This window comes from Kogia breviceps, chromosome 7, assembly GCF_026419965.1.
Source record: "Kogia breviceps isolate mKogBre1 chromosome 7, mKogBre1 haplotype 1, whole genome shotgun sequence".
NCBI lineage: Eukaryota > Metazoa > Chordata > Mammalia > Artiodactyla > Physeteridae > Kogia > Kogia breviceps.
Window position 1 is genome coordinate 62552818 of NC_081316.1, and position 24153 is coordinate 62576970.

The 24153-nt window shown below is 40.1% G+C and overlaps 1 protein-coding gene and 1 long non-coding RNA gene across 6 annotated transcripts in view; one reads left to right on the forward strand and one right to left on the reverse strand.

The window, feature by feature from the left end:
• Positions 1-1292: 1292 nt before the first annotated feature.
• LOC131759947 (uncharacterized) lies at positions 1293-2749 on the reverse strand. Its single transcript, XR_009336572.2, has 3 exons — positions 2439-2749; positions 1704-1853; positions 1293-1608 (listed from the first exon to the last, which is right to left on the reverse strand). It is a non-coding gene; the product is annotated as an uncharacterized lncRNA (long non-coding RNA).
• A 183-nt stretch (positions 2750-2932) lies between these two features.
• ALG8 (ALG8 alpha-1,3-glucosyltransferase) overlaps positions 2933-24153 on the forward strand; it is a 28536-nt gene continuing 7315 nt past the window's right edge. For 2 of the 5 annotated variants that reach the window (XM_067038424.1, XM_067038425.1), the window contains exons 1-8: positions 2947-3085; positions 7360-7438; positions 13740-13933; positions 17164-17273; positions 18575-18642; positions 21931-22057; positions 22319-22422; positions 23566-23686. In XM_067038424.1, coding sequence (XP_066894525.1) covers positions 2991-3085; positions 7360-7438; positions 13740-13933; positions 17164-17273; positions 18575-18642; positions 21931-22057; positions 22319-22422; positions 23566-23686 — 898 coding nt within the window. In that variant the 5' untranslated portion in view covers positions 2947-2990. Of the gene's footprint in view, positions 3086-7359; positions 7439-13739; positions 13934-17163; positions 17274-18574; positions 18643-21930; positions 22058-22318; positions 22423-23565; positions 23687-24153 lie in introns of all 5 variants that reach the window. The other 3 variants (XM_059069516.2, XM_067038426.1, XM_067038423.1) reach the window with 3 other exon arrangements.

Sequence of the window (24153 nt, forward strand, 5' to 3'; positions counted from 1 at the left end):
ATTTTTAACAAGGAACAGGAAGAACATTCCAAATAGAGGGAAAGAATGTATAAAGTTGCGGTGACAGGAGGGAACGTGGCATGTACCAGAAGCTGAAAGCAAATCAGTTAGGCTAGAGAAGAGAATAGGGGGTGGAGAAGAGTGGATGAACGTGAGAGGATTAAGGAAGTCAAATAGACAGGACTTGGCAATAGCAGTTAGAAATACTCTAGCTGCAAGGAGCAGGCAATGACTAACAGTGGCTCAAATACATAAGGATGATGATGATGTATGTGTTTCCTCAGATAATAATAAGATAAGAATTCTGGAGGTAGGAGGAATTTGTTTAGCAGCACAGTGATGTCAGGGCCAGCATGATGTGCCTTCCAGGCCTCATGACCAAGTCCAAGGCAGGAAAAATGAAAAAAGGGGATCCTTTACAACTGCCTCTTTTATCAGGAAAGGAAACCCTTTCCTGGAAACCCCCCAGCAGACTTGTAAGTCCTACTAGACAGAGCTGTTATCAGGCCACACCTAGCTGCCAGGGAAGCTGGAAGATCAACTGTTTTAACTTTTCTAGACTCTTTAGAAGAAGTGAAAAACGGGATTGGGAATGAGTTAGTAAGTTCACAGTGAGTTTGCAGGTGCGGGGCAGGGGAGGTGAACAACTGAATGGTTGGTTGGTGTCATTCTCTGAGTAGATAATACTGAAAGATCATGAGATCAGTTTTAGATATATTGAATTTGAGGTGTGTGGTAAACTGAATAATGGCCTCCAAAGATATGTGTCCTAAACACTGGAACCTGTGAATATTACCTTACATGGCAAAAGGGACATTGCAGATGTGATACTTTGAGATGGGAGGGTCGCAGATGCATTCACAGGTGTCCTTATATGAGGGAAGCAAGGGAGATTTGATTCTAGAAAAGTAATAGATGTGGCAGTAGAAGCAAGAGGTTAGAGTGATGCAAGGAAGGGGCCAAGGAATGCAGGCAACTTCTAAAGGCTGAAAAAGAAAATAGATTCTCCCCTCAGAACCTCCAGAAGGCATCAACCCTTATGACATCTTGACTTTAGCCTAGTGAGACTGATTTTAGACTTCTGATATCCAGAATTGTAAGAGAATAAGTTTGTGTTGTTTTAAGTTTGTGATAATTTGTTACAGCAGCCTAGGAAACTAATGTAAGGTGCCTTTAAAACATCTAAGAGATGGCAGGTAGGTAGTTGGATATAATGGTCTGGAGGTGAAAGAAAAGGGCTGAGCTTGAGATATAAATTTTTTTAAATTAATTAATTCATTTATTTTTGGCTGTGTTGGGTGTCTGTTGCTGCGTGAGGGCTTTCTCTAGTTGCGGCGAGCAGGGGCTACTCTTCGTTGTGGTGTGTGGGCTTCTCATTGTGATGGCTTCTCTTGTTGCAGAGCACGGGCTCTAGGTGCACGGGCTTCAGTAGTTGTGGCACTTGGGCTCAGTATTTGTGGCTTTCAGGCTCTAGGGCATAGAGTCAGTAGTTGTGGCACACAGGCTTAGTTGCTCTGCGGCATGTGGGATCTTCCTGGACCGGGGCTCGAACCTTTGTCCCCTGCATTGGCAGGTGGATTCTCAACGACTGCACCAGAAGGGAAGCCCCTGAGATATAAATGTGAATGTCATATTCATGTGGGTGGCATTTGAAATTGCGGGAGGGCATAAACTCATCTGAGGAGAGTGACACTGTCACCTACCTGTTGTTTATCTTTCAGCAAGGTACTTAACTTCTCTGAAACATTTTTTATTGAACATTTATTCTGTCCTGGCATCATATCAAGCAATTTACAAGTGTCCTCATTTAATCCTCACAACCACTTTATGAGGCAGACACCATTTTTAACCTCCTATTTACAAAAAAGGAAAATAGGATTAGAAAGATTAGTCATTGGGGGGAGGGATATATTGGGAGGTTGGGACTGATATATACACACTACTACGTATAAAATAGATAACTAATAAGGATCTACTGTATAGCACAGGGAACTCTACTCAATACTCCGTAATGATCTATATGCGAAAGGAATCTAAAAAAGAGTGGATATATGTATATGTATAACTGATTCACTTTGCTGTACTGCAGAAACTAACACAACATTGTAAATAAACTGTACCCCGATGAATATTTTTTAAAAAATAAAAGAACGATTAGTCATTTGTGCAAAATCAGACAGTACATGAGGGTGACAAGACTAGCTCCATTCCTTGTGCCTCGGCTCTTACGGCCCAGGTGTCAGCAGTATCCACACCGTGTAGGACTTTGTTAGACCTACTGCATGAGAATATGAACTTTAACAAGATCCCCCAAGTGTACAGACAGAAGAAGCACTAGGCTCTAGCCTGCCTCCACAGTGGGTTCCCCTCAGGCAGGTACTTTCCCAGAGCCCAGCTCAGAGTTCTAGAAGCACAGAATGTTTTCCCGTCTGTTTTACCTTTGCCCAGGCCATTCTCTGCTTGGAGCTAATACTGCAGGTGTCTGGATTAGGCGAGTCCAGTATCCTCAGGTACTTTTAAATACTGTTACTCTGGGATTATAATTCTGTCTCCTCCATTAATATGTGAACGTCTCCAGTAAAAAAATAGTTTTCTCTCACTAGGTACCCCCAACAATAGGCAAAATCAACACCCAGAGCAGACGCCCAGCAACTATTTGAACCAAAGCATTAAGTAGCACGTGAAACTTGTCGCCGTACAAACCGCGCAGACTCCTCAGGGTGGCCCTCCCTGGCGGAGACTGAGGCGGAGACTGAGGCGGAGACTGAGGCGGAGACTGAGGCGGAGACTGAGGCGGAGACTGAGGCGGAGGGGTGAAAGAACTCGGAGCCGGAGGTGTAAACGCTCCATCCCTGGCCTTCCGCTGCCTGAACAGCTGAGCGACTGAGCGCATGCGCGCAGCTCACGGGAGCCGCCTCAGAGGGCCTTCCCCGCATGCGCGGGAGCGCGGAGGCGGGTCAAGTTGATTGAAAGCGGGTGGCGCCGGAGCAATGGCGGCGCTCGGAGTTGCGACGGGTGGTGGCAATTGGTTTTCGGCTTTGGCGCTCGGGGTGACTCTTCTCAAATGCCTTCTCATCCCCACCTAGTAAGGGACCCGCACGGCCCGGGGCTGGGCGGGGAGGCCCCGCGGTCGGTCAGGGCGGGAGAGAGAAGCGTGGATGCCCCTGGGTGAGAGGAGGAAAGGGAACTTGAAGTCATGTGGTCGCTGCCACCCCTTTGCTATGCTTCCCACTCCGCCCTTTGAGTGTTATTTCACCTGTGCACTAGATCATAGCCCTGATGGCTGGGGTCCGGGCTGGCACTGTCTGACTTTAATGTTTCTGACCTTAAGGTCCTCTTCCTTAACATGCAGATAAACAACACCCACCTCCAACATTCATTCAGCCAGTACATTATTTATCAGCTGCCTCCTGTGCTAGGCACTGTTCTAAGTCCTGGAGAGGCATCTGAGAAAGACATTTCTGGATAAGTTGGTGGGGCCAGATAGACAAACAGGAAAGTTTCAGATTGCGATGAGGTCTGTAAAAGAGGTAGAGAGTGGCTACCGGGCAAGACTTTACTCTCCTCTTTTAGGAGGTGATGTTTGAGCTGAAAGCTGAAGGATGAAAAAGAATAAGCAATGTGAAAAGTAGTTCAGGCATAGGAAAGAGTAAGTGTAAAGGCCCTGTGGTAGGAAAGAACTCAGAGCATTCCAGGAACAGAAAGTGAGCATTGTGGCTGAAGAGCAGTAAGGGAGTAGGAGAGTGACACAGGATGAGGTAGGCAGTAGTCAGGTCACACAGGGTTAGACTGCTGTGCAACAAATGAATGCAGACCCAAGACTGAAAGCATGGGATCCCATTAGGAAACTACCACTCAGTGGTAATGTGTATACAATGGGTACTCAGTATTTATTAATATTAATATTGGCTTCCACATCTGTTCATCCTTCCTATTTCTTCTCCCTTGACTTTTCCCCTCATTCCTTTGCTCCCTTCCCAGTTTAGTGTTTGGTTTATTGGTATCCTTTGGTTCAAGTTCTCGCTGACCTCTCGTTGGGTATGGAAGAGCTGTATGTATAGAATGTAAATCCATACTGATGTGTATTTAAGCAATAAGTGTATATGTAGGTTCAGCAAAATGACTTACAGGGACTTGGGAAAAGAAGGCGTTGGTCAGTTGAACTTTCTGCAGAACTGAAAACAAATAAGAAACATCTTTTTAAAAAGAAAATTGGAAAAATCCTTCTAAAATGTAGGAAATTCCTTTCAAATCAGAATGAAAAGGAATTTTTATTTTAAACCATGGGTATAAGGTGATGTTCCTTGCTTTAGTTACTTCAACCTAAAAATGTGTCTTCAGGGTTGTTACTTTGAATACTGCTGTTGATTCAGGATTAAGAATGTATGTAGTTCGTGTTCTGCTTCTCAAACAGGAAACCCCTGGGATGTGAGAGGGAAGCTACAGGATAAATGCAAAACGTATTCACCAAAATGTTTACTAACTGCTTTATTATGAACCAGGTGCTGTGGCAAGGTACTAGAGGGGAAGACAAAATGGATATGATCCTTAACCCATAAAGGGTGTAGTTTAGTGAAGATAACAGTCCCAGAATTAAATCAACACAAATATGTAATTACATAACAATGCTGTCTTAAGTGTTATGAAAGGAAAGAATGGGATCCTATAAGGCAACTAACAAGGGGGACTTACTTTAGATTGGGTGTCAGGAAAGGTCTCTGACATATAATTGTAGGCCTGAAGATAGACCCAGTACATGTCTTTTCTTGAACATATGTATGTGTTTCTATTGAGTATGTTGGGGAGGGAGACATTTTTCTCTACCTTTCTAGCCAGGTTATGGCTGGTCTAAAAATTCAATTGACATGAGACAGATTAACAGGAGAAAATCATCAAACAAAAGTTTAGTAACATGTACATGGGAGAGACTCGGGAAAATGGAATAACTCACCAAAATGGCTGAAGCCCCTCACCTTAAATACCATCTTCAGCTAAAGACAAAAGAGGATGTTGGGGGTAGTAGTTTGGGACTTCAAAAGGGAGAAAGGCAATTCACATATAAATGTTTGCTGGGCCATGAAGAGACAAGAGTGGACTCTGATCTCTAGGTTCTGGTGAGTTTCCCTCACCACACGTAGCCCATATTCTTTGCAGATATCAGCGGTGATAGCTCTATTCTAGGAATAAGCCCTTTATATAAATTCTTCAGGCAGCTAAGAGGGAGGTAAAAAGAAAGACTTCCTGAGTCTTCTGTTTCTTAAAAATAATCAGCTTAAATCAATCCTCATGCCAAAAAGACACATTTTGGGTTGCCAAATTTTGCTCCCCTACAAGTGTATACCTAGAAATGTAACTGCTAGGTCATAAGATCAGTTGTGAGTTGTGATTTTGAGAAATCTGTAGGAAATTCAGGTGAGGTTGTCAGCAGGAAGTTGGAGATGTCTCTCTTCTAGAACTCAGGAAAGAGACCAAGGTTGTATATTGTGATTTGGGAGTCATCATTACACAGTTCTTAGTGGAAGCAATAAATGTGAATAAGATTGTGCAGAGCAGAGTAAGCTGCTTAAGAAGACCAAGAACTGAACCTAAAAGAACATCAACATTTGCTTGATGAGTATTGGAATGGGAAGCCATGAAAGAGACATGGAAGGGGTTAGCTAAGAGAGTTGTCACAGTAGAAATGTTGTATAAAACATTAGAAAAGGTAAATCAGGTTTTGCTGTGGAACTCATTGTTGACTTTGGTGAGTGGTTAATTCAACAAGAATGTATTGAGCCCAGCCACATATCAGGTGCTGTGTAAGATGTGGAGGGGAAGTAAAGCAGAGTAATAAACAGAAAAATAAACTCCTGCTGAAGAGGCGTGAAGGGCACCAGAATATGCCACCCCAAAATATGCCTCTTTGGTGTAAGGATTTTTGGGGACTTATTATCTTGAGGAACTGCAGACAGAGATGATGGTAGATAAGCCTCAATCACCTGGCCACCTTTTGAGTCTCATCTTATATCTTTTGGGGCTCCTGTACATATGTAGTAATTTAAATTGTCTTTTTTTTTCCTCCTGTTATTCTGTCTTAGGTCAATTTAATTCTTAGACCAGCCACAGAACCTGGAAGGGTTGAAGGGAAAACAATTTTCTTCCCCTATATATAGGGGACATACTTGGATATATTTATATATAGTGAGAGGGAGACCAGTAAACAGAATTTGGAGATATGAGAAAGCCAGGGCAGGGGACTTTCCCCATCTTTTCTGTCTGATGAACTCCTGCTCATCCTTGAAGATCCAGCTTCTGTGTGAGGCCTTTGCCAGATAATGAATCTTATTAGAATTGTTTGTGAACAAGAATAAGTCACCTCTGAGCAATAGCCTGAGGGCCTCCCTTAAAAAAATGTATGGGCTTTTGGTCAGCCCTTTAGATCAGGGGTCCCCAACCCCCAGGCCACGGACAATTACCAGACGCTCCCCATCGCCCCATCGCTCGCATTACTGCCTGAGCTCCGCCTCCTGTCAGATCAGCGGCAGCATTATACTCTCATAGGAGCATGCTACTATGAGCTGCACGTGCGAGGGATCCAAGATGTGTGCTCCTTATGAGACTCTAATGCCTGATGATGTGACATGGAGCTGAGGCGGTGATGCTCGCGCTGGGGAGTGTCTGCAAATACAGATTATCATTAGAGAGATTTGACTGCACAGAGACCATAATAAATCAACTGCTTGCAGACTCATATCAAAACCCTATCAGTGAGTGGCAAGTGACAATTAAGCTGCATCTTACGGAGTAGACCGGACATAAGCAACATTCGGTGTCACTGTCTCCCATCACCCCCAGATGGGACCATCTAGTTGCAGGAAAACAAGCTCAGGACTCCCACTGATTCTGCATTATGGTGACTTGAATAATTATTTCATTATATATTACAATGTAATAATAATAGAAGGAAAGTGCACAATAAATGTCATGTGCTTGAATCATCCCAGCACCATCCCCCCACCCTGCCTGCTCTGTGGAAAAATTGTTTTCCACAAAACCAGTCCCTGGTGCCAAAAAGGTTGGGGACCACTGCTTTAGATGACTCAGAGACTCTTTTCACTTAGTATTGGGTTGGGCAAAAAGTTCGTTTGGGTTTTTCCATAACATCTCACTGAATAGGTTCCCTACCTTTTCCAGAAGGAGGTCTGGCCTCCAGGTAAGTGAGGTGTTTCAGGATCATGTAAAATACCTATTTGTATCTTTATAGGATAGTGAGCTGTGACTATGTAGGGGGTGTTGGTCCATTTAAAAGCATAATTTTAGAAATGTGAGATTGATAAATGTTATGAAATCTCATTTTATTCATCTGATTGTTTTGAGTAGCCATTCCACAGATTTTGAAGTGCACCGAAACTGGCTTGCTATCACCCACAGTTTGCCAATATCACAGTGGTATTATGAGGTAAGTTTTTAATTTTCACCTTTTTGGGTTTTTTTTTTTAAGATGATGTGTGAAATCATGTAAATATTATTGATATTAAAACAGTTTTCCCTGTGATCATAGGTTGAATAAATCTTTATTAAAATTGTAGTCTTTCCTCATGTTACCGAACCAAACTTCGGTCCCCTTGCCTGGCACGCACAAAGCAGATCTACTGATACTGGGTTATTGTGAAGGAAAATACAGTGTTTATTGCAGGGCGCCAGGCAAAGAGAATGGGCAGCTAGTGCTCGAAAGACCTTGTTGGGGCTTCCCTGGTGGTGCAGTGGTTGAGAGTTCGCCTGCCGATGCAGGGGACACGGGTTCGTGCCCCAGTCTGGGAAGATCCCACATGCCACGGAGCGGTTAGGCCCGTGAGCCATGGCCGCTGAGCCTGTGCGTCCAGAGCCTGTGCTCTGCAATGGGAGAGGCCACAACAGTGAGAGGCCCGTGTACCGCAAAAAAAAAAAAAAAAAAAAAAAAAAAAAAAAAGACCTTGTTGGCTTAAAAAAATGCACAACGTCAGAGTTTTGAGTTAAGTTTTATTTGGGGCAAAATGAGGACTGCAGCCTGGGAGACAGCATTTCAGACAGCTCTGAGAAACTGCTCCAAGGGGGCAAGGGAGGAGCCAGGATATAGAGGAGTTTTGCAGCAAAGGGCAGGTGGTCGGGAACATCAAAATATTACTGTTAATTAAAGAAACCTGATATGTCAAGTTAAGGAATTTAGCGCTTTTCAATATGTCGAAAGATGCAAGAGTCTGGGCTCACTGAAATCATTCCTTTTTTTTTAAAACATCTTTATTGGAGTATAATTGCTTTACAGTGGTGTGTTAGTTTCTGCTTTACAACAAAGTGAATCAGTTATATATATACATATGTTCCCATATCTCTTCCCTCTTGCTTGAAATCATTCCTTTGATATGCACCTCAGCTATCTGGGGCCAGTATCCTGTATTTTCACATCCTGAGTTTCCTCAGGGCTCACGGTAGGGAGTGGCTGCAGTCTGACAACTGCTAGGTGGCAGGTATTCTTTCCTTTCTGAGTTCCCTCAGGGCTCACCAGCTCACCATCAGGTGGTAGCTGCCATTGCTGATGACTGTGAACTTGCCAGTGGCTTTCAGGCAAGGGTTTTTAAAGGCCACAGTAGGGGTGAGGATCACAGGGTGCATGATCAGCTCATGGACATTTTTCTAATTGGTTGGTGTTATGGTCATAGGGTGATGTTTTGGGAATCTTTTTTTTTTGGCTGCTTTGGGTCTTCATTGCTGTGCGTGGGCTTTCTCGTTGCAGTGGTTTCTCTTGAAACGGAGCACGGGCCGTAGGCATGTGGGCTTCAGTAGTTGTGGCGTGCTGGCTCAGTAGTTGTGGCTCGCGGGCTCTAGAGCACAGGCTCAGTAGTGTGGCGTACAGCCACACAGAGATATTCCCAGACCAGGGATCAAACCTGTGTCCCTGGGCTTCCCTGGTGGCGCAGTGGTTGAGAGTCCGCCTGCCGATGCAGGGGACACGGGTTCGTGCCCGGGTCCGGGAAGAGCCCACATGCCGCGGAGTGGCTAGGCCCATGAGCCATGGCCGCTGAGCCTGCGCGTCTGGAGCCTGTGCTCCAAAACGGGAGAGGCCACAACAGTGAGAGGCCCGCGTACCGCAAAAAAAACCCCCCCAAAACAAAACCTGTGTCCCCTGCATTGGTAGATGGATTCTTAACCACTGTGCCACCAGGGAAGTCCTTGTTTTGGGAATCATAATCATCAACCTTCTGGTTCCAGTCTGGGGTCTATGTGCTTGTGGTCAGCATATAGTCACCATCCTCCACTGAGTGCAGGGGTCTTAGTTTCTGCAGAACAACTCAAAGATATGAGTCCAATTGTTGTCTATATACATTTAGGAGGAACTAGGAGTCCTGTGACTCTGTTGTTCTAATCATTAACTACTTGAGTTTGCTCTTTGGAAGGCCAAACAAGAAGTGGGGGACAGGGAGGGTCTTATACCTGGGTAGGCCCCGCAGGTTCTTACTCCGTTTCATTCCCCCCTTTTCTTTGACACTCCTCAATTCCTGAGGAGAACATGGTGGGACAAGAAAGGGAATAAAGTTTTGGATAGAGAGTTTAATCATAAACTCTACAGGGGAACTTGCTTTTAGGAGGAGTCAGTTTCATTCAGTTCTGCCCTCTGGAACTATTAGGGAACCCCTTTACTTCAAAATGAGTTTCCCAAATTATACATGGGAAATTATAATATTTGCCACATGCTTTTTGAAAGAACACTGGATTGGGAAAGAGGGAAAATTGGATTCAAGACCTGGCTCTGCATCAGCATAGAAAATACATTTCATCTCTCTGAGCCTTGGTTTCTCATCTGGCATATGAGGATTTGGAATGAATTATTTCTAAGATCCTGTCTCTTCCTAACATTTTGTGATTTATGAGGACAGGAATAATCAAATGTGATGTGTAGGTGTCTGGTAATATACAAACCATTCTATTCTATTATTACAAAAACCATGTCTGTATTTTTATTTCTGGTATGAGTTACTAACTTGCATATGATAATTCATGGAAAACAGACATCAGCTCAAAAATGACTTGATCAAAAACAGCACTCTGCTGTCAGGAAGATTTTTATAAGACAAGCTGTAAAGTTTTCTGTGAGTTTGTTGTTGCTTTTTGGGTTTTTTGGTCGGGTCAAAATAGTCCTTTGCACTGAAAAAGCTTGAGAACAATTGACCTAATTGACCAAGTTCCTTCTCACATAATAACACTACAAGTATTTCATAAGAATGCTAAGGGGCTTTAAGTAGTTTCTTTAGTGTGAAGTATTTCCATTTGCATGCATGCATACCAGCGAGGAAAATTTTTGTGTGGCCTAGTTGTTCAGAGGTTGGGCTGTGATTTCAGACTGCCTAGGTTTGACTTTCAGCTCTGACACTTAATACCTATGCTGGGCAACTGTGGGCAAACTACTTGACCTCTCAAAGCCTCTGTATCCCCAACTATTAAATGATAATAAATAATTATTAGGATGAAATGAATATGTATGTGATGTATATGTGATGTGCTTAGCATAGTACTTAGAATAAATGTGCTCATTAAATATTATTAAAGGTTATGAATACTTAGCATTATTAATATAATGACCTTCAGCCTGTAAATGAAAAGGCAGTCTCCTGTCTCACCATTTCCTCCCTGCTCTCTGACTATCCCTTTTTAGTCTCCTTTGCTCACTCTTCTTCATCTACACACTCTTTCAGAAACTGGTTCCCTCTACCTCTCTTTGTGGTCCCTTTTTCTTTTTTCTTTTTTTTTTTTTAACATCTTTATTGGAGTATAATTGCTTTACATTGTTGTGTTAGTTGCTTCCCTTTTTCTTGTAATTCTATAATTCTTTCTGGCTGTTCTCTCATTTAGTCCTATAACTTTCACTACTACCTGTTATCTTAGTACTCCTAAAACTGTATTTAGGCCAGAGCTGTCTCCTGTTATTGGCTTGTTTTAGATAGAAGAGGTTTATGTAAAAGAGATTCTAGTAATGGTAAAATTCTTTGTTCTTCCTGCCCTCCTCAGCAATAACAACAAAAGAAATCAACAAGAAACAAAACTCAAGTGTGAGGTTCACAGTAGGATATAAGGCTGGAGAGGCACATGCCTCAGGTCTGGAAGGTCTTTCTGCCCTACTAAGGAGAGTGGACATGTGAGCAGTGGATTGCTTTGTAGAGCCATTCTTAGCTTTGACTTTTGGCCTACCTTTCTGTTCTGGCCTCAAATTAAATTGATTGGTCGATTGGTTGGGAAAGACATTAAAAAGACCCATAATAAATATTTGTGGAATGAACACAATTGTTATGAATCTTTCTTGACCTAAAACAAGTAGGCTGCCAGTTATTTCTCCAGCAAAAATGGGTTTATTCAGGTTCAGCAGAAAATAGCAATTCAGGGTCTGCAACCATAGCGAGTCATGTGCAAGTCCCCGAGTAGCGCTTAGGGAGGGAAGGAGAATTCTTTCAAAGAGGGGAAAAAGGAAGTTGGGAGGGCTAGAGTAAACAGAGTCCATGGCTTTTCATTGGCTGAGTTGTGACAATCTGAGCTCTTTGCAGGGAAGAAGAGACTTTCTTCTTGCTGTTGGGCTCTGCTGTCCTCCTAGGTCCTGAGACCTCCCCCTTCTGGCCTCCTGCTTCTATCTTAATTGAGGTTTCTGTTTATTAATTTTTACATCTTCATATGTAAAAATGAGGTTGGTTGTTTTTGTACTTGAAAAAACAGCTCTGTTGTGGTAGCTTCCTGAGCTAATGGATTTGGAGTTGGAGACCCAGATTTGAGCCCCAGCTCTACCACATATAAGTGACAGAACTCTTCACTTGGGAGGAAACGTTAGCTAATTGCTTTCCTGGCTTCCCAAAAGCTGTTTAGGTAAGACGATGGCCCCAGCTGGAAATCCCTGAGGTCAGGAGGACCTTCTGGGCTAGGTTTGGGAAGTCTTTGTGGGGAGAAGGAGCAACATACAGAGTATTCCTGAATGGTGTGGGATTGGGGATGGCCAGGGGAGGACAGGGACATTTTGTTTTGGATAAATGACCATCTCAGGCAGCACCTGTTCCTTCTCCCAACTCTTTTCATGCTTCCTGTTCCCCATTTTATTTAAAATAATAAATATGTCAATAAAATAAAGTAGGAAAATCTTTTAGACTTCCAATAAAATAAATGGCTCTTTAAGGGTAGAGTGAGCTCTGACATAGAAACTGTGGCTGGAAACCACAGATGTTAATAAAGTCTAGATTCATGTTGAATATCTTGAAATTATATGGACCAGTAATTTCTAAACTTTAAAAAAAATATATACCCTAGCCAGAAATCATTTTTGAGCATTCACTACCCAAGACATCTTTTTAAATTATAAAGGCAAAGCCCTATTAATATACTTTTAAAAATAGAAATTAAGAAGGATAAGAGTAAAAAATAGAATTTCTCATTTTTCTCTCCATAGTTCAGTGGCTCATCACCCCACATTGGAGATTTTGGATTAGAGAAGGAACTTTTCATAAAGGAAAATTTAATGGGTGGGTTCATAGCCTGAGTGCCCTAGACAGAGAGCCTCTGGGTTGGCCTTTGCATTTTATACCTGCAGAGGGAGTAAATAGGCTACTTCTTATTGAGACCTAAAGTTTTCATTCATCCTTATCATGAACAAAGAGTTAATAAGTAGTCTGAGTCTCTCTTGCCTCATTTTATACTGTAGAGAGACCCTAAATAGTAGTCCCTGTGGGCACTCAGTTAGTACCTAGTGAACCCTTAGTGCACTTCCAGAAGGAGAGGAGTTTTCCATTGAAAAGAGCAACAAATGCAGAGTAGGGAGATTATTATTGTCTCAGCTCTTCTAGGTGCAAGGTCAGGTTTAGTTTTAGGGACATGTTATGAGGATAGTAATGTTTTAAATGATAATTAATCATTTTTACTGATAGTTTATATCTGGTTCAATACTGTGTGTGTGTGTGTGTATATATATATATATATATATATATATATATATATATATATATATATGTAAAATTTAATAACCCATGAAGTAGATACTGTCATCCTTGTATGAATGCAGAAACTGAAACAAAATAACAAAATATAGCATCATAAAGTTTATATATACTTTATATTTTTATATAAAGTTTATATGTTTTTCATATGATCTATATTTTCATTTAATTGTTAATGACCATTCATTCATTTAACTAATGATTATATAATATATCAGGAACTTACTAAATGCTCACGATACAGAAATGACAGAGTGGTTTCTGCTCTCAAGGATCTCATGACCTAGTGGAACAAAAGATAAGTAGCATCAGTGTAGCATTTTTTCATTTATAAACGTATTTCATATGTATTAACTTATTTAGTCCTCACAATATCTCGTTTTACAGATAGGGAAATTTAATCTCTGGGACAGAACTTGAACTCAAGCTAGTAAATCATTCGTAATGCCTTAGCTCCCTTTTTATATTTAGATGAGTAGAACTATGTCATAACCAAGTTTATTATTAAAAGTTTTCAAATTAATTTCTTGTGAAGTATAGTTGACTCTAAGGAAATTGAAGACTCTATTAAATAACTTAGGAAACACGTTTTGGTGTTCTGCTCAGTCTTAACAGAAAATTTTCTGTTAATGGCATATTTTAAGTATAATTTCATCATGAGTTTTTTTTAAAGATGAGAGAATGAAAATTTCCAACCTTTGCACCATCTTTATTTATTCAGTTACTTAGGATATGTTCTATCTTCAATTTTTACCACAGGCAACTTCAGAGTGGACCTTGGATTACCCCCCCTTTTTTGCGTGGTTTGAGTATGCCCTGTCACATGTTGCCAAATATTTTGATCAAGAGATGCTGAATGTCCGTAATCTGAATTACTCCAGCTCAAGGACCTTACTCTTCCAGAGATTTTCCGTCATCTTTACAGATACACTCTTTGTGTATGCTGTCCATGAGTAAGTCTGAGAATGTCATTTCCTGTGGAAGATGTTGAGGAAATATTATAGTATTAAATAGTATTAACTTGTTCCTCATTTGGGACAAACAGAGTTCATATAGTAGCAGATGCTAGAACAGTCCAAAATGGTTGTGTTTCAAACTTCACAATGAGTAATAACAGCAAGCAGTCTAGCTGAATCTTGTGGAAGAAAATGGGGGCTACGGTGGGGTTACAAGTTAGAGGTAGAACAAGAGATTGTGAATGTTGTGAAAAGTAGTCCCAAGTAGAGTTCCAGGACCGTTTCTCCTGCCCCAAGTGGCTCTACATGCTTCTCTTTTCTTCCTTGTAGCAGACTACCAGAGGCTGCCATGACCTACCCTATTCTTTGGGATATGCATACCTACATACAGCACAGCACACTCATGCATACATATGCATAATGCTAACCACCAATGGAGTTTCCATTCTAGTAAATTCAAGAAATCTTACTGAGTGCTTTTAGTTGTAGCCTCTGGATTCTTTCCTTCATGAAGACTCTTCATTAATTTTAAGTTATGTTTATATTTTATATTTTTATGTTTCGCATATTTTACTTACAAGTTACTTTTAAGTATGTGAATACACGTACATAGAATATTGTGCACAGTGACTTCCAAGTAGTGATTTCCCAGTTAATGTTGGTTTCTATTCTGTCCTAATACTTACGCCTGCTGGTATGATTGTGACAGAGCAGTAGCTGGTGTCCATTCAATGACCTTTGTCATAAATAGATCATTTCTGTTTGTGAGGCCTTCTAGACTGAACTCTTGCCTCATTCAGTAAAGAGTCCCTTGGGGATGTTTTAACCCCTGCTCATTTTCATGGAATAACTGCTGTTTGGCACCCTGACCTTCATTCTCTTTATGACCTGGCAAGAGTTGAAAGGGAAGGTGATATGTAAATGTACTCCTTTTAACTCAAAATGTTTAAATTCACACTCTCAGGGAAAGTGTATACAGGCAGAGAGAGGGAGTAGAATTCATTTCCATCTACAATGTAGAAGGAACAGTTAAGTAAGATAAAAATCTAGAACAAGACACTTTGTATAGATTAGTAACTTACTTAATTTTCTCAATTACCCTGTAAGGTTACTGTCTCTATTTATGAGGAAACTGAGGCTCCATGGAGGAAAAGCAGGACACCTTTTGCTAACCCCTATTTAATTGCATCTTTATTATGTCTTCTTTTGGTTTTAGATTTCTTTGGTTTTAGAATTTGCTGATATTCAAATGAAACACATTTAAAAAAAATCTTTTTATAGAATAATACATCCTTTTCATTGTCAAAATTTTGGAAAACAGAAAGCAATTATACATACACACAAAGTAAAAATGACCCATACTCCTGCACTTATAGCTGTCACTATCAACATTTTGGTGTATATGATTTCAGCCTCTTTCCTGTATCTGAATTTAATTTTTATAAAATAAAAATGGGATCATACTGTTTTGTCACCTGGTATTGTCACTTAAGTACTATATCTCTACCTTTAAATAACATACTTTTTTTATAGGAGTTTTTTAAATTATTTGGGCAATCAAGAGCTGCAGGTTTGTGGCTCTATTCTTTTTTTTCAATTCCATCCACCACCCTCTCCCAAACGATCACAGGTCTATTCTTTTTTTTAAAATATATATATTTTTAAATTTGATTAATTTTTGGCTGCGTTGGGTCTTCGTTGCTGCACACAGGCTTTCTCTAGTTGCTGCGAGAGGGGGCTACTCTTGGTTGCGGTGCGTGGGCTTCTCATTGCAGTGACTCCTCTTGTCACGGTGCATGGGCTCTAGGCGCGTAGTCTTCAGTAGTTGTAGAATGTGGGCTTTGTAGTTGTGGCACGTGGGCCCTAGAGCGCGTGGGCTTCAGTAGTTGCAGCGCTCGGGCTGTAGGGTGCATGGGGTTCAGTAGTTGTGGCGCATGGGCTCAGTGGTTGTGGTGCATGGGCTTAGTTGCTCTGCGGCATGTGGGATCTTCCTGGACCAGGGATCGAACCTGTGTCCCCTGCATTGGCAGGCAGATTCTTAACCACTGCGCCACCAGGGAAGTCCTCACAGGTCTATTCTTAACTTGGCTGGTATCGTAATATATAATTTGGAGTGCTATATCATTCTGGTCTGCATTTTTTAGTTTTAAGGACTAAAATAGTGTGTGCCCTCTCAATTTTCAAAATCCTTACATTTGGGTTTTTGGTAGATGGTTTTATTGTTTGTTTGTTTGCTTTATTAAATGAAGACTTTGTTTTAAAAAAAAAAATGAAGACTTTTGTTTCACGTCAGTATAACGGAGAAAGAGACATGGAACTGGCCCTGAGGCCTTTATTTCTGCTACCACCTTTTTAAACAGTCAAGAATGGCATGGAGGGGCTTCCCTGGTGGCGCAGTGGTTGAGAGTTCACCTGCCGATGCAGGGGATGCGGGTTCGTGCCCCGGTCCGGGAGGATCCCACATGCCGCGGAGCGGCTGGGCCCATGAGCCATGGCCGTTGGGCCTGGCTCCGCGGCGGGAGAGGCCACAGTAGTGAGAGGCCCGTGTACCGCAAAAAAAAAAAAAAAAAAAAGAGTGGCATGGACACCCCAATCCCTGTGTCTAATCTAATAAACTGACAGGGAGCAACTAAAGTTTTTCCAACCCACTGGAATTTCCTGGGAGAGATGACACCTAAGGACACCTTAATTGGAAAATTGTCAGCATCACCAGAACTGGACCCCATCACCTTTCTTTTTCCTCCCTATTAATAACTGGCAACATTAGAGCTGTGATTTGGGTGCAGTCATATTAAAGGACTACAAGAAATTCTCTTGGAGTCCCTTTCCTCCTTTTTTTAAAAAAACCTCCCATGGTCCTTGAGAAGTAAATTTAATACTCTGAATGAAAGCATCTAGCATGCACTGAGTACTCCATAAATACTAGCTTCATTTCCTTCATCCTTTCTCTCCTTCATTCCTCCATCTCTTTCTTCCTTTTTTTTTTCTTCATATTTGAGTTGATATAAACCTGGGTTTTCTGACTGTTCAGCCTCAGTGTCACTTTTTAATCATCATTTTCAAAATAAAATCGTTCCACATTAAAAAAAAAAGAATGGCATGGACACTTTATCAGGAATGGCTAATCAAACGCATCAGAGTATATCAGAGTGTACTCTGTAGAAGTATTATGGTGTTGTAATGAAGATTAAATTTGTTTCTGATTCTTTCCTCATGTTCCAATATAGGTGCTGTAAATGCATTGATGGGAAAAAAGCAGGCAAAGAACTTACAGAGAAGCCAAAGTTTATTCTATCAGTATTACTGCTGTGGAACTTCGGGTTGTTAATTGTAGACCGTATCCTTGACGTTTTTTGTACTGTTCCCTTACTTATTTGATATATACTAAGTATAAGGTTAATTCTTTCTTTTTTAAATTTTTTAAAAAAATTTTTTAAATTCTTTTCTTTTTTCTTTTTTTAAGGTTAATTAATTTCTTTACTGGTGATTCTGAAATGTGAGCTGCTTTTGAAAGTGGATGTGGGGTGGGTTAGTCAGTTCCCCAAACTGTGCTCTCTGCCCAACTTTATCAGACTCTGGTTGTTAGAGCACCTTGTCCCTGAAAAGTTAGTGGTGACGTGCAAGAACCAGTTAAACTGCCAGTAAAGCAGTATACTGGGACTTGTTAACTGTCTTTAGATTAATCTAATACACATATCTTAAATAGTTTATAACACATTATTCTAAATACCTTTTATGGGAAATGGCATATCACAGTGTCCATATGGAAACAGACAGGCCTTCATGCTTTTCTGCCATCTTGGCTTATGACATATTAATAGGCAAATTTCTCAAATCCAAAGGGTCTGAATGGGGGACTTCTTTGGCAGTCTAGTGATTAAGACTTCGCCTTCCAATGCAGGGGGTGTGGGTTTGATCTCTGATTGGGGAGCTGAGATCCCACATGCCTTGTGGCCATAAAACCAAAGCATAAAACAGAAGCAATATTGTAACAAATTCAACAAAGACTTTAAAAATGGTCCACATCAAAAAAATCTTAAAAGAAAAAGCGGCGGGGGGGGGGGCGGGGGGGGCTCCTGAATGTAACTACAATCCGAATGATAGAAGCCGAATTCCTACAGTTTTCATAGAGGTAGCCAGGTGTGGAAGAATACACCGAGACTTCGGTTTAAGTCTGACCTGGTCTTGAATCTCAGTTATGAAATTCAAGTAGTGTTAGGCCATGAGTAGATTAGTGCTCTGAGCTCTAACTACCTCACAGGTTCAGTGTATGTGTACTATAAACGGTGGAATGCTACATGCAGTGGCCTTCAGTAGCTGTTAGGTCCCTTCCTTTCTTATCCCTGATTCTAAAAAGCAAAACAAAACGAAAAACTCCTTTAGTTGCTGGCTCTTTAAGGTCCAGAAAATATGGGAAAGTTTCCTGGTTTTCTTCTTAAACATAAATTTTAATTTAAAAGTTTGTCCAGGATTTGGCTGTTTATAGAAAACACTTTTATGAAAAGTCCAAACTGGTAGTAATATTTTTATCTTTAATTTACCTCTAAAGGAAGCATTTGCAATTTTTATACTTAGTCTTCTGGCACAGTTCATTGTGAAATTGGCATCCTCTGTTTTCTTTCCTTGACCTAAGTCCAGATATTCATTTCCAGTACAATGGTTTTTTATCTGGATTAATGCTACTCTCTATTGCACGATTATTTCAGGTAAACACAAAATAGGCTAATTATATTAGTTTGGTTTTTAGCTCGTAAAGGTGGTAGGTAAGTTTATTTGACCAACTGTTTTGAGTTGCCAAGTGCTATAGACACTTTTACTGAGTATTTCTCACAAATTCCATCTTCTCTTTTAATAATACTTTTCTCCATTTTACAGATGAGAAAATTATACTCTAAAAACTTGTTAGAGTGTGGCAGGCCTAAAATAAACTTGAGTTTCTATATTTGGTTGGGATCATTTATCCAGGAATGAAATCTTCAGCAGTTTATACTATATAGTAACTGTGATGGTTAACCATCAGCAGCATGTAGCATAGTGTAATGGCAAGTATGGAATTTGGAACCAGAAAACCTGGGTTGAAATCTTGAATAACCCTAATAAGCTGTGTGACTCAGACAGGGGTTATTCAAAATCATTGTCTGTTTCAGATTGGGTACGTTGTATATAATATATTATTGAGTAAACCTTGTAACTATTCTGTGAAGTTGTTAAAAGTTTTCTCGTTTCATAGAGGAGGAAAGCAGATAATTCAGATTTCTGGGACACTCCTCTGTACACTGAATCAGAATCTCTGGGATTGGGTTTTAGGAATCTCCAGGGAATTTGGATACACCATCAGGTTTGGGAACCATTAACCCAAAGCAAGTCTTTCAACCCCCTCAGCCTCAGTTTTCTCATCCATAAAATAAAATTTACCCTTGATACATTCTGTTTATAAGATGGGGCCACCTACCTCACAGGGACTTTGGAAAGATCAAATTCAATAATCTGTTTTAAAGTTCTTTGGCAGCTATAAATGTCTGGATAAGTTTTTTTCTTTAACCATAAAAAGCCACATTATACGTGGATCATAATTGGAGTTCAATGAATGAATGTTGGATGGTTGTTGAACAAATGAACTAAACTTTAGCTATAGAACCAGCTAGTCTTTCTCTGAATCTTAAATAAGTAATAAAACCGGTGGAGAGATTTGGAAGCATCCCATTGTTTTTGCCTTATCATTCCTAACGCATCTATTCTAGACCACACCTGATGAGACAGTGAAAGGAGGAACTTGGCCTTTCATGTTCCCTTTGGCAGTTTCTCATTTGATCCTTCCAAACCCCAGGACCCCAGGACCATTATCTCATTTGATCATTCCAAAATTCCTGTGAGGTAGATAGAATGCAGACTTCTTTAGTAATAGTCAACTCAGTTTGGAGGTTTTTTTTTTTCCTAAATCAGAATGCCTTTAATTCTCCTAGGTAGTTTGTTAGATCTAGTACTGTTGGCACAATACTTGGTGCCTTCAGCCTGATTGTAGTTTATGTTACCTAATATGTAATATAAGATTTAAGTGATTCTTTGTTAGCATAGCTTATGTGTAATCATTGGTACTCTCATTCCCAGATCCTCTCTGGAAATCAACTCCAGTTATTGTATAACTATAAGAGGGTGAAGGTAATTAACTTCCCTAGGTTCCTTAAGGAGAAACTGTAGTGTGTTGTTATGATGATGTATCTTGTACTTCAATATCAAACTTAGTACTTAATAAATATTTGTTGAAATAATGAATTTATGAACCGACTAGGCTCAGTATAAAAGCTGGCTGGAATCACTTGCCTCTGTTCTCCTTATATTACATTTAAACCTTTTTATTATAGAAAATTTAAATTATATACAAAAACGTAGAAAATAGTACAGTGATCTAAACACACACACACAGAGGATTATTTTGAAACACATCCTGGACATCATATTTCATTTGTTAAGTATTTCCAAATACAGGCAGACCTCAGAAATACTGTGGGTTCAGTTCCAGACCACCACGATAAAGCAAATGTTGCAATAAAACTAGTCATGTGAATTTTGTGGTTTCCCAGTGTATATAAAAGTTATGTTTACACTATACTGTAGTCTGTTAAGTGTGCAATAGCATTGTCTAAAAAAATGTACATACCTTAATTTTAAAATACTTTATTACTAAAAAATGCTAACCATCATCGGAGCCGTCAGTGAGTTGTAGTAGTAACCTCAAAGATCACTGATCACAGATCACCGTAACAAGCATAGTGATAATGAAAAAGTTTGAAATATTGCAAGAATTACCAAAATGTAGCACAGAGACAGGAAGTGAGCAAATGCTGTTGGAAAAGTGGCGCCAATAGACATGCTCAATGCAGGGCTGCCACAAACCTTCAGTTTGTAAAAAACACAGTATCCATGAAGCGCAATAAAGCAAATCGCAATAAAATGACATATGCCTGTATATCTTCAAAACCATGGTTTTTTTCTCAATATGGTAAAATACATATAAGATAAAACTTACCATCTTAAACCATTTTTTTCTTCCAGTTTTATCGAGATATAATTGACATACAGCACTGACATAGTTTAAGGTGTACAGCATAATGACTTACATACATCATGAAATGATTATCACAATAAGTTTAGTGAACATCTGTCATGTCATAAAGATACAAAATTAAAGAAATAGAAAAAAATTTGATGAAAACTCTTAGGATTTGCTCTGTTAACAGCTTTCATATGTAACACACAGTAGTGTTATTTATATTTATCATGTTATATATTACATCCCTAGTACTTATTTATCTTATAGATGGAATTTTGTACCTTTTGACTGCCTTCATTCAGTTCTCCGTTCCCCATCCCCCACCTTTGGTAACTACAAATCTGATCTCTTTTTCTTAGAGTTTGTTTTTGCTAGTTGTTACACAACATAGTGATTCAATATTTCTATCCATTTGAAAATGATCACCACATAAGTCTAGTTACAATCTGTCACCATACTAAGATATGACAATATAGTTATTGAATTTCCCACACTGTACATTTCATACCCATGACTCATTTATTTTGCAACTGGAAGTTTGTACTTAATCTCTTAGTCTCCCTCACATATTTCTTTCCTCCCCTCACCCATTTATCTTAAGCATTTAAAAATGTACAGTTCAGTAATGGTAAGTATATTCACAGTGTTGTGCAACCAGTCTCCAGTGTTTTTATTTTTTAATAAACTTTATTTTTTAAATAATTTTAGCTTTACAGGAAAGTTGCAAAAATAATAGAGTTCCTGTACCCCCTCACTCATTTTCCCCTAATGTTACCATCTTATGGTACATTCATCAAGACTAAGAAACCAACCTTGGTACACTCAGATTTCACCAGTTTTTCCACTAACATCCTTTTTCTGTTCCAGAATCCAATCCAGGATACTACATTATTGTGTTTAGTCTACCCTGAATTTTGAATTATTTACCTTTTAAATCTCCTAGAAAAGGCATATGGAAGGAGCATTTCTCTTTGCTGTTCTCCTGCATTTCAAGCACATCTACCTCTATGTAGCACCAGCTTACGGTGTATATTTACTGCGATCTTACTGTTTCACTGCAAATAAACCAGGCAAGTTTTAGTGATCATTTTATGTTTTCTTTATTTTATTTTATCTTGACTTGGTGGCTTGCTTTGTGAGAGGGTTTTATGAGGCACAACGGGTATCTGCCAGCTATTGATCCTATAAACCCTTTACCCATTCTGATTTTTCTCTGCTCTTGCCACATCATAAAGATTGGTGTACTATCATGGGATGCTTCTAGTTTTGGCATATTGTATAAGTTATGGCTTTCCATGCTCCTGGTTAATGATAATGTTCCTTTTCTGTAGATGGGTCCATCCGATGGAACAGCTTCAGTTTTCTCCGTCTTATTTCCCTGGGACTAATTGTTTTCCTAGTTTCTGCTCTTTCGTTGGGTCCTTTTCTAGCCTTGGTAAGTCTTGTATTTGTTGTAAAGAATACATGTTTGTTGTTATTTAGAAAAAAATAATAAAGCCAGGAATATATAAAATAAGGAAAACTACTCCTTTTTTACTCCTTCCCACTATGACACCCCAAAGATAGGATGTTATTCTTTCAGACATTTTTGTGCTTATGCAAATATGTATGTGCATATATTTGTATGTTTAACTATATGTCTCACACAGACACACACACTCACACAGAGTTGCTAATAATTAGTCACAGATTTCCATATTTGCTAATTTGCTTGTCTGCTATACTTTATTTGTAAACTCAAAGTCAGTACTCACAGGGTCTTCCCTGGTGGCGCAGTGGTTGAGAATCTGCCTGCTAATGCAGGGGACACAGGTTCGAGCCCTGGTCTGGGAGGATCCCACATGCCGCAGAGCAACTAGGCCCATGAGCCGCAACTACTAAGCCTGCGCGTCTGGAGCCTATGCTCCGCAACAAGAGAGGTCGCGATAGTGAGAGGCATGCGCACTGCGATGAAGAGTGGCCCCCGCTTGCCACAACTAGAGAAAGCCCTTGTACAGAAACGAAGACCCAACACAGCAAAAATAAATTAATTAATTTATAAACTCCTACCCCCAACATCTTCTTAAAAAAAAAAAATCAATACTCACAGTGCTTTCACAGTCATTCATTGACAGCAAACATTCTAAAGTGCCTAGAATGTTACAGATGTTCAACAGGTGTTTTTCTTTTTTCACTTCTTCCCTCATGCTGAATTCAACTAATTAGTTTTAATTTCTGGTAAAATTGGGAAACACTGCATCTCTCATCAAGCCTTCCCTGCCATCCCCTTCTCTTCAGTAAACTTGGTAAAGCTGCAGGCTGTGTTCTCCTTTGCCCCTTATAAATTATTCCATTATTATACTTATAATAGTATTGGACTGGTATTCAAAGTACTCGGATGTATCTTGTCCCACTTAACAGATGAGAAGGTTGGACAAAAAAGAGGTTCTGTGAACTGTTCAGGATCACACAACTACTTCCTTGTACAAAAACCAGAACTCAGACCTCATAACTTTCTGCACACTATGCCATAGACAGTACCCTAGTTCTCTTTTTGAATTTAGAAACGATTGATCACTGTTTAATCTTTTTTCAACAGAACCAACTGCCTCAAGTCTTTTCCCGACTCTTCCCTTTCAAGAGGGGCCTCTGCCACGCGTATTGGGCCCCAAACTTCTGGGCTTTGTACAGTGCTTTGGACAAAGTGCTGTCCGTCATCGGTATGGTAGCAAGCCTTCTTACTTTTTTTTTTCTTTGGCCATGCTGCGCGGCTTGTGGGATCTTAGTTCCCCGACCCGGGATTGAACCCCGGCCCCGGCAGTGAAAGCACCGAGTCCTAACCATTGGACCGCCATGGAATTCCCTAAGCCTTCTTACTTAGACTATGAATATTGAAAGGACTAGCCACATTGACAAATGGAAAAAACTGTTTTGTGTTTTGAATGTGGCTGAGGTGTTTGTTCTCCAGCCCTGCGTTTCAGCTTTCAAAATGAACAGGGGAGTGGTTCTAGGGACTGAGACTTCAGTGCAGGAAACAGACTGCATTCCTTATAAAAGCTCTTTGTGGCAGTGAGGTTGTTGCTCCTTTCCTTGGGAAAAAGATAAACTTTTTAGACATTTTTAAAAGGTAATTTTACCTTAAGCAAAACGTTTTTCAGTATTTATAGCCTTAGTTTTAAACTTAAAA